The following is a 16,978-nucleotide window of genomic DNA, read 5'->3' as shown; positions in this document are numbered from 1 at the left end:
TCGATGATCCTAATGTCAATTACTTGGATGTCCACATGGGCCGCAGTCATACAGCTACAATAATGCGGGGTGCAGTGTGAAACAACAAACAGAACAGATGCTAATGATGTGACAATATTCATGATTCACACATCCGGGGAACTCTTACATTGTTTTAACGGTGAGCCTTCAGACCTGCAAGGACCCCAACAGTTACATGACAAAATTAGCGTAACTCATTTATTCCAGGTTGAATTGGTCTTATTCCTGGTTGAATTGGTCTTATTCCATGATGAATTGGTCTTATTCCATGTTGAATTTGTCTTTGAATGTTGAATTGGTCTTATTCCATGTTTGAATGTGTCATATTCAGGAAATTGGTCTTATTCCATGTTGAATTGGTCTTATTCCAAGTTGATGTTGTATTCCAGAGACCATTCCAGGTTGAATTGGTCTTATTCCAAGTTGAATGTGTCTTATTGGTGTTGTCAAGGGGTCGGTTGGTGAAGCTCGCTGACTTGGTTGACACATACCATAGAACCATAATTGCGGAGATCGATATTCATGATTTCAATCATAGTATTGTCTCGTCCAACCCGGGTCATCGGCGTGACGAGCGAACACTTTAACCACTAGGCTACCCCACCGTCCGTGGTAACACAGTCTTGAAAAGCCGTCCCCCGGCGTGATATTGCTGGAACATTGCTAAAAGCGGCGTAAAACTGAACTCATTCACTCGTTCACTTGAATAGTCCTGTAAAACTGTTGAATTTTGCGTGAATCCATCGTTGAACGATTTGTGTCATACCGTATGTATTTGATACGATGCAAATTGCGACAAGCAGAATATCTGCCTGAAACGCTTTTAATCGTAATACACAGCATTGTCAAATCCCCAAAGTATTCAGCCTTTCCGTATCACCCTCTCAACCATTGCCTTTCCACTCACTCTTTGCCTTACTGACCGCCTCCGTGGTGTAGTGGTTAGAGCGTCCGCCCGGAGAGCGGAAGGTTGCGTGTTCGATCCCCGACCGCGTCATACCAAAAACACCGTTAAAATATGGTACTTGTTAGTCCCTGCCTGGTGCTCGGCATTAATGGGTACAAGGACAGGTCGGCTCGGAGTCAGTATAATGTGTCTGAGTGGGGTATTCATGCTTCACTGCGGCATGGTATCCTCAGTGGGCTAGCACTATAAAACCAGCTTAAGTCTGGGCTAGTACAAGCAGCCGCACATACACATACACACGCATGCACGTCGTCATATGAGCGAAATATTCTCAAGCACGACGTAAAACCCAATTTCACCTCACCTCCCCTTTGCCTTACTCTGTCAATCAGTCATCACCACACTCCTTCTTTCCCTCACTCCCCGACTGCTCACTCTATCATGTCCCCGCTTGCCCTCTCACCGTCCTCTCACTCTCTGTTTGCCTTCTCTCTATCATCTCATTCCACCATTGATGTATCATCGCCTACGTAGTGTAACGTATGCCCGGCGAGCAGGTCAGCGGTTGGATTCTCTTGCCGTGTCACATTAAAGACGTTAAAACACGTATTTGTTGTTACCCTGCCTGGCAGTCGCCATTAAGGTGATAAAACAAGGATCCACTGTCCCGAGTCAGTATAGTATGTCGGGTATTTATTAGATGCCTTTGATGCCATTGACCTCAGTCTAGACACGCAGTCACGTACGCATCCAGGTACACACACGTGCAAGCAAGTTGCTTTGCGAGTTGAATAATCTTAAAGGCCACTTTATTACCTATTTTACCTCACCTATTTCTTATTTTCTAAATCTTTCTCCCAATGTCCTTATTATCTCGCTCCGTCTTTGTTTAACTCTCACCCCCTAATCCATGTCCTGGGGCGATGGTATAGTCTAGTGGTTAAAGCGTTCGCTCGTCACGCCAAAGACCAGGGTTCGATTTCCCACATGGGTGCAATGAGGGAAGCCTATTTCCGGTGTTCCCCGCCGTGGTATTGCTGGAGTATTACTAAAACTCACTTTCAGTAAGGTCTTACGCCGTTTTTAGCAATATGACGAGCGAACGCTTTATCCACTAGGCTACCCCACCGCCCCTTCATGTCCCACAATCCGAAGTCCGAGAAATAACCAAACTTCACTGACTCACTCCCTCAGTTGTGACTGACTGATATTGCTGGAATATTGCTAAAAGCGGCGTAAAACTCACTCACTCACCCTTTCACTGACTCCCTCTGTGTTCCAGTGAGCACCTGCACCATGCCTTCCAGTGAGGATGGACACCGGCGCTGACTGTAGCTACACTGACTCCGCCAACGTCTACCACGAGAACAAGTGCGTCGAGGACACTGTCTTCTGCTGCCTCAACGGTGAAGTCAAAGTCTGCTCGTCGTCGACGTGCGGTGTCAGCGTGACGCCTACCCTCTCCACATACGCGTGAGTATAACGACAGCATATACTACAGCTGGTGTAGTGTAGGAGAGACTCATATACAGTCACGTATCCATCTAGAGCAACCCAAGGGAGGTTCCGGGTCAGCGTTGGACCCAGCCACGTCTGTTGATCCTACTTCGGCGACAATGGGGTCATGTGGTCAGGCTCAGTGACGTAGCTGACCGCATGTAATTCCTTCGGCGAGGGGCCCTCCCAATCACCGGTTTGTCTGGTCCAGACTCGCTTATTTAGAATCTACATCAAGACGCTGCTTTATGCAAAAAAACCCCACAAAGTTGTAACCCACAAATTAAAGCTGTATGTTTCCTCACCAACTTCTAGAATACCAATCAAACAGCCATGTTGTCTTAAGGTATTCTGTCGATTCTCATTATTTTGTTTTGTCATGTCCATTCAGCCCAGTCACCAATATTGGTACAGGACACGGACTTGAGACGGAACACTGATGTGGCAACGTATTTTGACATGACAAATGCAAGCTCTTTTCTATTTGTACCATTCTATATGAATGAAAACAAGCCATTAATAAGTTACAATCCAGTTGCGCTGAATATATTCTATGTGTGCAAAATGCATTTGGATGTTATGTGAAAAAAAGTCTCGTTTGCTGCTTGATCATGATTATTACCGAGACTGTATCTAATTGCATGGGAAGAGGTGAAAGTGTTCCCAGATAGACACACAGTGTTGTTTATGGCATAGACCCGTGAAGATCATCGTATCCCAATTGTGTAGATCGATGTTCATGTTGTTGGATTTCTGGTCCAGTTTCGATCATTTACAACCCGCCGCCATACAGCTGATATAATGCTGAGTGTGGCGGTAATAACCCAATGTGAGACAATCATGTAATATGGAGGACATATTCTGATCCTGAATCCCACAGGGTGACAAGCGTGGACCATGGAGGACATATTCTGATCCTGAATCCCACAGGGTGACAAGCGTGGACCATGGAGGACATATTCTGATCCTGAATCCCACAGGGTGACAAGCGTGGACCATGGAGGACATATTCTGATCCTGAATCCCACAGGGTGACAAGCGTGGACCATGGAGGACATATTCTGATCTTGAATCCCACAGGGAGACAAGCATGGAACATGGAGGACATATTCTGATCTTGAATCCCACAGGGAGACAAGCGTGGAACATGGAGGACATATTCTGATCTTGAATCCCACAGGGAGACAAGCATGGAACATGGAGGACATATTCTGATCTTGAATCCCACAGGGAGACAAGCATGGAACATGGAGGACATATTCTGATCTTGAATCCCACAGGGAGACAAGCATGGAACATGGAGGACATATTCTGATCTTGAATCCCACAGGGAGACAAGCGTGGACCATGGAGGACATATTCTGATCTTGAATCCCACAGGGAGACAAGCATGGAACATGGAGGACATATTCTGATCTTGAATCCCACAGGGAGACAAGCATGGAACATGGAGGACATATTCTGATCTTGAATCCCACAGGGAGACAAGCATGGAACATGGAGGACATATTCTGATCTTGAATCCCACAGGGAGACAAGCGTGGACCATGGAGGACATATTCTGATCCTGAATCCCACAGGGAGACAAGCATGGAACATGGAGAACATATTCTGATTCTGAATCTCACAGGGAGACAAGCATGGAACATGGAGAACATATTCTGATTCTGAATCTCACAGGGAGACAAGCATGGAACATGGAGAACATATTCTGATCCTGTATCCCACAGGGTGACAAGCGTGGAACATGGAGGACATATTCTGGTCCTGTATCCCACAGGGAGACAAGCGTGGACCATGGAGGACATATTCTGATCTTGAATCCCACAGGGAAACAAGCGTGGAACATGGAGGACATATTCTGATTCTGAATCCCACAGGGAGACAAGCATGGAACATGGAGAACATATTCTGATTCTGAATCCCACAGGGAGACAAGCATGGAACATGGAGAACATATTCTGATCCTGTATCCCACAGGGTGACAAGCGTGGAACATGGAGGACATATTCTGATCTTGAATCCCACAGGGAAACAAGCGTGGAACATGGAGGACATATTCTGATCCTGAATCCCACAGGGAGACAAGCATGGAACATGGAGAACATATTCTGATTCTGAATCCCACAGGGAGACAAGCATGGAACATGGAGAACATATTCTGATCCTGTATCCCACAGGGTGACAAGCGTGGAACATGGAGGACATATTCTGATCTTGAATCCCACAGGGAGACAAGCGTGGAACATGGAGGACATATTCTGATCCTGTATCCCACAGGGAGACAAGCGTGGAACATGGAGGACATATTCTGATCTTGAATCCCACAGGGAAACAAGCGTGGAACATGGAGGACATATTCTGATCCTGAATCCCACAGGGAGACAAGCATGGACCATGGAGGACATATTCTGATCCTGAATCCCACAGGGAGACAAGCATGGAACATGGAGAACATATTCTGATCCTGAATCCCACAGGGAGACAAGCGTGGGATATGGGAGACATATTCTGATCTTGAATCCCACAGAGAGACAAGCATGGAACATGGATAACATATTCTGATCCTGAATCCCACAGGGAGACAAGCATGGAACATGGAGAACATATTCTGATCCTGTATCCCACAGGGAGACAAGCATGGAACATGGAGGACATATTCTGATCCTGTATCCCACAGAGAGACAAGCATGGAACATGGAGGACATATTCTGATCCTGTATCCCACAGGGTGACAAGCATGGGATATGGGAGACATATTCTGATCCTGAATCCCACAGGGAGACAAGTATGGAACATGGAGAACATATTCTGATCCTGTATCCCACAGGGTGACAAGCGTGGAACATGGAGGACATATTCTGATCCTGTATCCCACAGGGAGACCAGCATGGGTGGGATACACAGAACCTGTCCTGGTCTGAAGCATGAAGTCCTGGAGGCCTGGTAGGAACCGGATTCCTCAAGAAGGCCAAAAAAAGGTTATTATGGCCATAATCTACTCAAGAATCCCACGGGGAGACAATCGTGGGGATAGTTTAATGGACATAACGTACTGAGTGACTGTACTGCTTCTGAATCCCCGGAGAGACAGGTTTGATTGAAATTTGATTTAAACATATATATTTTATTCACAAATGTGAAAGGGATTGGGGACAAGTAATCCAACTTAAAATACCCGCTCCCTGTGAGAGACAGGTATAGGAATAATATACTGAACCACAAAAGAAATGTCGCACCGAAAGCGGTTTCTTGAAGCACACACTTCAATTCACTCTAATTAGCAATCAAAACGAAGGATTGAGTTCAAACTTGATAATTATGGCTACCACATTTTGGGAATCAAATTTAGAGTTCATACCAAAAAAAATCACCAAATATGGTATCATAAAGATACCCCAAAGTCAGTATTGTGTGTGGCCTCTATGGGCATCGATGAAAGCGTTGCATCGTCTGTACATGGAATGAATTAGCCGGTTGATGAAGGCCATAGGCACTTGGGTTCATACTCTGTGAAATGCCTGATCGAGTCCAGCAGCAGTTGTCGGCCTTGGGTGGAGGTCATTCAGTCTTCCTTGAATATCGTCCCAGAGGTGTTCTATTGGACTCAAATCAAGACTTAGTGCATGCTGTTGTAGGGTTTGGGATGCCATGCTGTCTTAGGAAGTCCAATGTTACTCAGACCGATTGCACCCCACACCATGATGCTTGGACTACCCCACGAGTCTCTTTCAACAATACACTCATTGGAAAACAATTCCCCCGCCTTCACCATACTCTCACTCTGCCATCGAAAGTCGAAACACAATATGGGCTTTTCATGAGAAAAAAAAGCACAGTTCTTCATTGTCTATAACACCAATTTCGATGCTGAGTTGCCCATTGCAGTCGGTTTGTCGGTGATGAGCGGTGAGGACGGGACTACGATATGGTCTGTGAGGTTTCTTCCGCGCAAACCTCGACGCACTGTATCAGCACTGACGGGTCTGTTGTGAGTCCCAATGGCCTGGCGTGCTGTTTCCGTCGCTCTGGGGAAGCGATCCTGCAGATGGTGGCGCACAATCTGTCGGTCTTGACGTTACGATGTTAGTTAATGTCGCCCACTGCATGGACGGTCTTGGATGCTGTTAGTGCCCTGATACCACTCCTGCAGTCGGTAGATTGTCCTTTCATGAACATTAAAATGATTGATTCAGATTCAGATTCAGTTTATTCAGTAATTCTGGCCTTAAGGCCTACATTACAATTATCGTTGTTACAGAATACTATGCAAGTCACGTGAACATATGGTTTCATACATGGTTAGATTTATGGCTACGCACAGTAAAAATATGTTTGAGATTAATTGCTACAGACTTAATGGTCATAATATTCTTAGAATTTAACAAATTTGACAGTGAATGTTTATCTATAACAGTGTGTGAAAGAAATGGCATATACTTTTTTCGCAAACTTAGATACTGGGTGCATACAAACATGTCATGGAACTCATTCTCTATAGCGCCTGTATTACAATTAGAACAGATCAAATCACTTTTACATTCTGTAGAAATACCATGTTTACGTGCCCTATTTACACAGAAATCATGAAAACCAATTCTTAAAGTTACATAAAGCTCTTATCAAAGATTTATCATGAAAATTTAAAATATACAATTCTGGTTCTAGCAAAGACTTATGAGAGGCATAATATTCTAAATATCTAGAAGTACTAATGGACATAGACCACTCTTGAATGAAAATATCGCATAGGCGCTGTTTGAAAAGAGATATAAAACAGTCTTAAAATGATTGGCTACCCTCCGTGCAGTCTGGCCAACTTGCAATCGTTCCAAGACTTGGTTCCTCTGATCTCTCTTAATTCGTGCCATGGCGATTGTGTCTAAACCAAAATGATTTCAAGCGAGTTTAGAACTCGCTTTCATTGGTAGGGTTGTCACGATATGCACGTGCATTTTCATTTTCACGAATGTCATACGGAACCTTTTACCACGTCTGCCTTTTTAGGTGCGTTTGGTCAATATGCTTTTTCATCAGAAAACACTGATGTTGGTAATAACTGTCAATTTAGATTGAAAAACATGTTAACAAAACGATACATTCATAATACAAACACCATTTTGTAAGAACAAAATCTCGTATTTGGTTTTGAAAAGCGACGTTTCTTTTGTGGTCCAGTATAGTACGTACATAATCTACTTTAGAACCTCACGGGGAGACAAGTATCGTGTACTGAGTGGCTTTTCTGCTTCGGAATCCACCAGAGGGACAGCCATGGGGATAATATTACAGACATAATGTACTGAGTGACTGTTCTGCTTCAGAATCCCCAGAGAGACAGGTATACTTGGAACCGGTTCTCACCGATAATCCGCCAGAGACAAACATGGGTCATTGAGGACATATTCTACTTAGGAATCCTACGGAAAGACATATTCCCGGAATCCGATAACAGAAAAGCATGTGAAACAGAAGCTATTCCGGCCCGGAATTCCCTACAGACAAGCATGTGACACTGAGAATCTATTTGACCCGGAATACCCTACAGACAAACATGGGGCACTGAGAAGCTATTCTGAATCCAGAATACCCTACAGACAAGCATGTGTCACTGAGAAGCTATTCTAACACGGAATCCCAAACAGAACAGCATGTGACACTGAGAAGCTATCTGACCCGGAATCCCAACAGACAAACATGGGGCACTGAGAAGGTATTCTGACCCGTAATGCCCTATAGGCAAACATGTTACACTGAGAAACTAGTTTGCTCCGGAATCCCATTTTGGATGCTGGAGAGCTGTTCTATCCAGGAATCCCAATGGCGATATAAACATTGGTTATCGAGAGCATGTCCTAATCGGGAATCCCAAGAGACAAGCATGAGGCACTGGTAACCATTTTTGCCTCGGAATCCCCCGGTGGTAAAAACATTTTGCCTGCTCCTGAATCCCCGAGACACAAGCCTGGTAAATCCCCGGAATCCTGCAGAGACACAAGCCTGGGAAACTCAGAATCCCCGAAATCCCGAACTTGAGACACAAGCATGGGAAACTCAGAATCCCCACAAGCCTGAATCCCTGGAATCCCCAGAGACACAAGCATGGGAAATCCCCAGAATCCCCGGAATCCCAACAGAGACACAAGCCTGGGAAACTCAGAATCCCCCAACAGGAAATCCCAACAGAGACACAAGCCCTCAGAATCCCCACCCAAGAGACACAAGCATGGGAAACTCAGAATCCCTCAAAATCCCAACAGAGACACAAGCCTGGGAAACTCAGAATCCCCGGAATCCCAACAGAGACACAAGCATGGGAAACTCAGAATCCCCCGGAAATCCCAACAGAGACACAAGCCTGGGAAACTCAGAATCCCCAAAATGACAGAGACACAAGCATGGGAATCCCCAAAATCCCAACAGAGATCCCCAGAATCCCCAAAATCCCAAGCAGAATCCCAACAGAGACACAAGCATGGGAAACTCAGAATCCCCCAAAATCCCAACAGAGACACAAGCATGGGAAACTCAGAATCCCCTGGAACAGAGACCCCCTCAAAATCCCGAACCAGCAGAGACACAAGCCTGGGAAACTCAGAATCCCCCAAAATCCCAACAGAGACACAAGCATGGGAAACTCAGAATCCCTCAAAATCCCAACAGAGACACAAGCATGGGAAACTCAGAATCCCTCAAAATCCCAACAGAGACACAAGCCTGGGAACAGAGACACAAGACAGCCAAGCATGGGAAACTCAGAATCCCCGGAATCCCAACAGAGACACAAGCCTGGGAAACTCAGAATCCCCAAAATCCCAACAGAGACACAAGCATGGGAAACTCAGAATCCCCAAAATCCCGACAGAGACACAAGCCTGGGAAACTCAGAATCCCCAGAATCCCAACAGAGACACAAGCCTGGGAAACTCAGAATCCCCCAAAATCCCGACAGAGACACAAGCATGGGAAACTCAGAATCCCCCAAGAATCCCGACAGAGACACAAGCATGGGAAACTCAGAATCCCCCGGAATCCTGACAGAGACACAAGATGAATCCTGGGACCATCAGAACCCAGAATACCCAGAGAACCCGAAATCCCCAGCAGGATCTCTGATCTGTATAATATATATTACCCTTTCTATGATTCTTGTATAGACCGACACACGTGGAACACATAATGTATTCCTTCCTAACGAGAAATACAGCTTCCAATCTACTACAGAGTCAACTTTTATGTATTAAATCTGTCATAATCACTTCCATAGGAATAACCGCTAATGGTATTATGTGACCATAAATTTTCTCCCGGCCATTCATGATTGAAGTTTAAAGAACTCCTGTGTGACATCTTTAGAAATATTTCAATCCTTAGCAGGAACATGATGTATTGGTCTAGGGCACGCGAACGCATTTGGAACATTAACAGTATTTACAATAACATTAAAAGGTTGGAAAATAATGTAGTATTGACAAATGCATTATGTTTAAGAACATACCTAATAATCCATGGATTATTTATGCATTAATATCAAACAGTCAGTTATCAATAACGTCCCCGCAGTAGATCACAATAATGCTGTGTCATTGCCAGCAAGTTCAATGATATGAAACGGACTGGGTTTTAATAATATTTATTGACTCAGCATGTTGCCTTTCAACGTATCTTTTATGTCGCTTCAGTGATTTTGCACCATGTCGTCACAAATGTTAGAGTTACGTCCCTTCCGTTTCCTATCTTTCTTTGTATATTCCGAAGAGGCAACAGCATCAAGGATGTTGAAATAAACATAGGCGCCGTTCATGCTGCAGTCTGTGTAAGTTGACTCGAAGTCACAAAACAACAATTTCAGATGTCAGTCAAGTTAGCCAGTCAATAGGAAGCAGGGTAATAAACATATAAACAATGCTTGGGTTATATCTTTCGATCAATGGCTGTTCAAAGTTACCGGGTACATTCAGCTTCCACAGCCCACCTCCTGATGCTTTGTAGCTTCAAAGGAACTGTCAGATCGATAAGTCAATCACAAGTGGTATCGATTATCGTGATAATAATCTATTGTATCCCGCTTACCCACAGATTATAACAGGATTGACCAGCGTAGCGTTAAGTACAAGTCCATCCGAAGCGGACATGCATTAAGCGATAAGCCTCTAGGTGTGGTCACCCTGACTCCCCATTAAGGAGATGGTTCCAGATGATGGCGGTTATTACTGATACTGACTGGGTATAATTCACTCATTTACATCGCTCTGTCATCAGATTATATCCCAGATTATGGCGTGGATGAGTCTCTGTCAGAACTGGGATAAAAACGGATAAATACTCAATCTGATGACGCTGTATTCCATTCAGATAACATCTGTAACGGGTAACGGTAATGGCTGAATGGACACTTAGGCGAGATGCTTTAACGATATCTTCGTAATAATCTATTGATAAAGCAACACCTGTCCCTAATACAATTATTTGATGCTTGTTTACCATAACGTTTAGTCCACTAAACGTACACTTACAAACCAACCCAACCTCTACCCGTAATTTTATTCACAGAAAGTTTAAATTCTTGAAAATCAGTACCCAAAACCCTTCCCTAATATAATCCATAAAAAGCCAACTAATAAGTCACACGTCCTAAAATGCACATTAATTAACAAAATCAATCAAATCAAGACATTTCAGCAACAAAACCACTTTAGATATTCCAAATCAATAAGAAGAAACTTTTTACAAGCCCATCAAAACAGCAAATCGAACCCTTGTTGAAGGGTTGAACGAGGTTCAAACGAACAACTGACAACCGTGAACACTTTACACACACGGGATATATATGTCTTGCATTCCTCTCGTCACGATATGGCTGCAATATTGCCGATGTGACGTTAAATAATAACTCACTCACTCACTTGCATTCTTCTTAGGATTCATTCAATTATGCTATATAATGAAGTACTAGGACAAGCATCCACAAACTTGTCTCTATTGTTTTAGGTTAATAGGAATGCGGAAACTAAGGTAACCCACCTAAGACAGATATACAACACGTTCTGCTGCAAGTGAGTGAGTTTAGGTTACCCCGCTTTTAGCAATGTTGAAATTGGTTCACTCATTGTACCCATATGAGGAAATGAACCCGGTCCTCGTCGTGACGAGCGAACACTTGAACCACTAGGTTACCCAAACGCCCTCATAAGCAAGGAGGCTATCAGAACATCTGAACTATAAGCTTTTCCATAAACCATTGCTTTAAACAAAAGCGATGTTTTACATATTTCACAGATTATACTCAAAATTCGGCTATACTATTTAGATCTTCTATTCAAGCATACAATTGTTATAAATGTTGATAAAGATTTTATTTTTTAAAAAAGAGAAAAGAAATGCTGTTGGGAAGACAACATATTTTGCCAACAATAGTACGATTTAGACATGTACACATTTCTATCTTCATGTTATAACGATTTGTTAGCTGAGTAAGGATCGGTGGGCATTACGCGTTGAAGGGCGCTTGACATGATGTTTTACCTACAGCCACACAGGCATGGGGGAAGGAAGGTTGAGTTGATGGAGGGATGAAGATAAACACGATATAAACACGGGTATCGAGTAACCCGTGGTACATACAATATCACACAAAGTCAATAAAGTTCCACTGAATGTTGAGGCGAATGTCCATAGCTGAACGAGCAGAGTATTGACCTGGGTGAGCGTCTATACGTTGTTGTTATTCCACCTTATATACGTATATAGACAGATAGATTCAACACAGAGGCAAATGTTGTAGAATAAACACATTGCACACCACAGACAACTTTTGTCAATATAACGTTTTAAACGCTGACAACAAGTCAAATGTGAATTTTCTGAGTATCAACTAAAAGATTGTAAAATAACCGAACTATCAAAACTCTCCATCGATATACAAATAACTAAAATCAGGTATCAATATTGAAAAGGACTCTTACCTAAAATGCAAATATGTGTTGTGTTGTATTTTTTATTCAAGCAGCGTTATCTTCCTTCACGCTTGTCGAGGCTATTTTCACAGAAAGTACGCTAAACCCACGAATCCCTTGGCACCATGAGTTCGCTGGATTCGGACGATTCAAGGTCACGTCAGCTATTCCGGCTCTGAGGTCACGTCGTTCCAAACTGACGTTAACTTCGTCTGGCATCGGCACACAAGAGGAAATCTCCCGGAATCTCGTTGATATCGCCGTTGTCATGATAACGTGAGATCTTCTCTAATCCAGATCCTACGGTTGGAAATCCACCAGCCGTCTTAAGCAGGGCACACAGACGTATCTGGCCAAGTTATCGCTTACTTGCTTACGCTTATTTTTGACACATTTCTTTTTAGCGGACTAAAACCTAGAATATATGAACAACTGAACCCTGTATACATATCAACAGCTTGGGTGTCTAACAGAGTGCTGTCCGGGCTTCACACTTTGGGGTTTCTTGACTTTCTGTAACACCTTTGGGTACTGGCTTCGTCCTTGTGCTAGTATTTTGTAGAGGGCGTTGTGAGGTTCAAGGTCTTTGAGGTAGAAATAGAGGATATTACTTGTGACGTGATATTGTGAATAAAGTACAATTACCCTCTCAAACCTTTATGGCGATGGGGTGCCGTGTTTGTTATTGTTATACTCTGTGCTAGCTGTTGTTACATTTCTGTCATCGATGCTGTTACAACATTTCTGTGACGGTTTGTACAGAAACATATAGCTACAGTCTGTTCACAATACTGGCTTTTAATTCGTTTGAACTTCAGCATAGGAAAAATTCAGCGATTATATTTGTCTAAATTATTTTACCCAAATGTTGAAGTTAAACAACTAATTTCACAAACTGGACCACAGGTAATGGTTTGTCAAGCTTGTATTGGTTTTCTGAGAGTGTGTTGGGTACCAAAATATTGGGGGAGGATGTACTGAGGGCGCACTGCACATGCTGCTTCCATGTGTAATGGTAGGGAGTATTTATAAATTATAATATACTACCCATCAAAAGTTTAGACTCACCAGTGTAAATGTAGCCACTTACTTCAGGCAACTGTTCTAAACTAGATTTTGCTACATATTCCATTATGTGTAAAGGTACTCTTTACACATGAACCGATGTATTGTAAAACAAATTCGTAACGTTGAAAAAAATATTTTCATGAGTTCAATAAATCATGAAACTCAGTGAAAATTCGCGAATTCTTAACAAAACTTTACACCAAAACGCAGCTGTTCACATGCACGATATTTGCACATGCTTTTCAGAAAATTGATGCATGATCCTCGTGCAATGCATCTGCATAAGGTTTGCAGATGGTTCCCCTAAGTTAGTGGAGAAATCCATCTTCGATGTAACAGTATAGCATATAGTGAGTGCTTTAAGTGAGTCTAAACGTTTGATGGGTAGTATATATAGATTATATAGTATACTGTGTAGGGGATGTACTTTGAAACGTTTATCTTCTAAGAGACGTATCAGGTACGTTTTTCTCAGACACGAGAGAGACCTGGAGTTTTTCTCGAATTCCTGGGTCAGATTATGAAACAAGAACAACAAAACAGCAATAAGAACTACAACGTTTCATCTGTAGTGTTAAACCCCAGACCGAACAATCCGAAGCTATTATTACGTTAGTGGAAAGATCTGTGTGAACTCGATTTTCATTTTCAACTCCCTGGGAAGTATACAATCCTAGCCTTTGAGGCGCTATAACGTTAACAGCCCCATTACTACTCGATCTTACCGGTTTACTTCGAAAAAACAATCCGCGTCTTCCAGGAGACGCCATTTGTGCTTTATGCTTGGACCGAACTAAAAACAACTTGGCTGTCAGGATCCGAACAGGGTCACCAATCCAACCTCTCTCCGCCACCAACGTTGACAAGTCAAACCATTGATTACACAACAGTCTCGTTTCCTGCTGACCGGGTTCCGTCCTATTGCGCACCTTATTACAATAACCAGTCCAGAATTTTGAGACAAACTCATTCAACTGGATATATAAATATTAATCAGTATTATTTGATACATTTAATCACTTGTATATTGCAACCCTACGCTCCTTCTAATCCTTGCAAACACGTCTTGCAGCGAGCCCTGTCGTACAGCGCGCTCACAAATGGAAATCTCAAAACGAGGCTCTGGCGCTAGAGAAGTTTGGCGGTCTGGTACGGACTTGATATTATATCAATCATATTGTACGTTACAAAAATACATTTAATAAGCGCAAAAACACATAAAAGGTGTAACCAGTGAGCCAGATGAATTGTGAATCATTGTACGACCTCTTTAAACAGGGGCAGTCTGTGACGTCTTAGTTAACAACATGCTGCCTAAACCTCGACAGAAAATATAGAAATACGATTATTTTAAACTTTGAAATTAAAATTAATTTGTAAATACTATTTTCTGATGAAACAAGGAATTGGAATTTAGTATAACCATAGTTGTTTGTAGTGTCTCTTTTCACTTTCACACGAGAGAATTTGCATCTGCTGAAAAGTAGGTCATTGTCTGAATTGGTTAATGAGACTCATGTTTCGGTTTGAAACGTCACCTCATAAGTGTTTTAATTTGTAAACAGGAATACGTACACAAATTAGACGCCCGGGTTGCATCTCTTTAGAAGCCCACGAACAGATCACTATATGGTTTCTAGATGCGACAATTCATCAACTGAATTACAAGACCATGCATAAAATTTTCCCAAAACATTATGTCTTGTTAAATCTGTACGATAATATGCAACTGTAATTCACAGATTCTGGTTGATACTCGCCGGTTTAGCAGCATTCGGCGTCATCATTCTCGTCATCACCTACGTCATCTGTCGCCACCGGAAACCTCTCCATGGTAAGTGGTCTCTCACACTTACTGTGTACTCTCTGTGCTGTGTCGAGGCGGTGGGGTAGCCTTGTGGTGGAAGCGTTCTCTCGTCTCGCCGATTCACCATGTAAATCCCCGATGTGATATTGCTGGAATATTGCTAAAAGCGGCGTAGACATACTCACTCACTCACCGTCTGTGTTGTGTCAATCAAGGCCTCGAGGTCATTGCGTGCAAAACGTCCTCACACCCAGGGGCCCCGGGGGGCTTCAATGGCTATTGTTGGTGGGCAGTGTTTGAATTTGTTACCATGGGCTAAATCATTTAGCAGCTGTAACCGTTGAAATAATGTGTCGTTAATATTACAAATTATTCCTTACAGTAAAAACATTGTGAAATATATACTCATGCCAATAATGGTTGTCACCCCCTTCAATTTTTTTAATTGGAGAGGGGGTGTGGGATGGGGTGTGAGGTATGTAGGGGGTTGGGGTGGGGAGGGGATGACAACCATTATTGGCATGAGTATATATTACTAAGCCAATAAGAAATAGTAGTCTACTTCTACTGGTCTTATTGTCATGCAGAGCATATTTCAATGTCTCATTACATCATGTATGTTTATGCCCAAAATGACATATCTAGTGTCTCATTGAGTGAGTTTTGTTTCCCAACGCTTTTAGCAATATTCTAGCAATATCGCGGTGGGGAAAACCAGAAATGAATGGCCTTCACACATGATACACATGTGGGGAATCGAACCCGGGTCTTTGGCGTGACGAGCGAACGCTTTAACCACTAGACTATCCCCCCGCCTAGGACATTGATTTAGGGAGTGAGAGTTAAACAAAGACGGATCGAGATAATAAGGACATTGGGAGAAAGATTTGTGTGAGTTTAGTTTCCCGACGCTTTTAACAATATTCCAGCAATATCACGGTGGGGAATACCAGAAATGGGTTACACACATTGCACCCATGTGGGGAATCGAAGCCGTGTGTTTGGCGTGGCGAGCGAACGCTTTATCCACTTGGCTACCCCACCGCCCCTCTAGTGTCTTTGAGTAAATGTGGAATTTCTTAATTTCCCTGTTTTATATTATAAAAATGTATAGCATTACCGGTTGCGATAAACATTGTATCACGATCAGATAAATATGCAAAGGAGCTCCATACATACCCCCGATGCCATTTAGCTCAAAACACCATTGCCTAACTTTCAAACAAAGTTCAAATGAATGTTTGCCGATGTTTGAGTGCATGCGTAAATCATTTGTTCACACGGGCAATGTATTCCTACACGGAAATTAAAGATGTTTTAATTATGAATTAATTACTAAAGTCATATTTATGATTAGAAAAACACTCGGCTCATTAATATCTATGACGTCAAGTTTACATTAAACACCAGATGTATCTTGCATCATGCAGTTCAAAACATGACTTGCTCAGACAAAAAGCGACAAGGACGAATTCACGTGTCCATGTTGAATATGTAGATCTGTTTTGACACATCGTCAACTGTGTTTCTTGGCGAATAACGCTGTCCTCGACACCACGGCGACATGTCTCGCCGTTGTCGCAGCAGATGAAGTGGCTTCCATCGATCACCTTGACGATTTTTTGTCCCGGTTATATTCTTTTACTACCAGGCTCAGAATATTTTCATGGCAAACACGTCTAACCAAGAACCAATTTTGATAGACACGTAAGTTGAGCCTAT

The 16,978-nt window shown here is 42.8% G+C and overlaps 1 protein-coding gene across 1 annotated transcript in view; it reads left to right on the top strand.

Moving 5' to 3' along the window:
- LOC124258668 overlaps window positions 1–16,978 on the top strand; it is a 37,459-nt gene that overhangs the window by 16,465 nt on the left and 4,016 nt on the right. The window contains exons 2-3 of the mRNA XM_046692743.1: window positions 2,211–2,401; window positions 15,192–15,283. Of these exons, the coding sequence (XP_046548699.1) occupies window positions 2,241–2,401; window positions 15,192–15,283 (253 nt within the window). The 5' untranslated portion in view covers window positions 2,211–2,240. The remainder of the gene's footprint in view (window positions 1–2,210; window positions 2,402–15,191; window positions 15,284–16,978) is intronic.

This window comes from Haliotis rubra, unplaced genomic scaffold (genome assembly GCF_003918875.1).
Source record: "Haliotis rubra isolate DU_JTF1 unplaced genomic scaffold, ASM391887v1 Scf7, whole genome shotgun sequence".
NCBI lineage: Eukaryota > Metazoa > Mollusca > Gastropoda > Lepetellida > Haliotidae > Haliotis > Haliotis rubra.
This window is presented reverse-complemented; position numbering and strand designations above follow the sequence as displayed.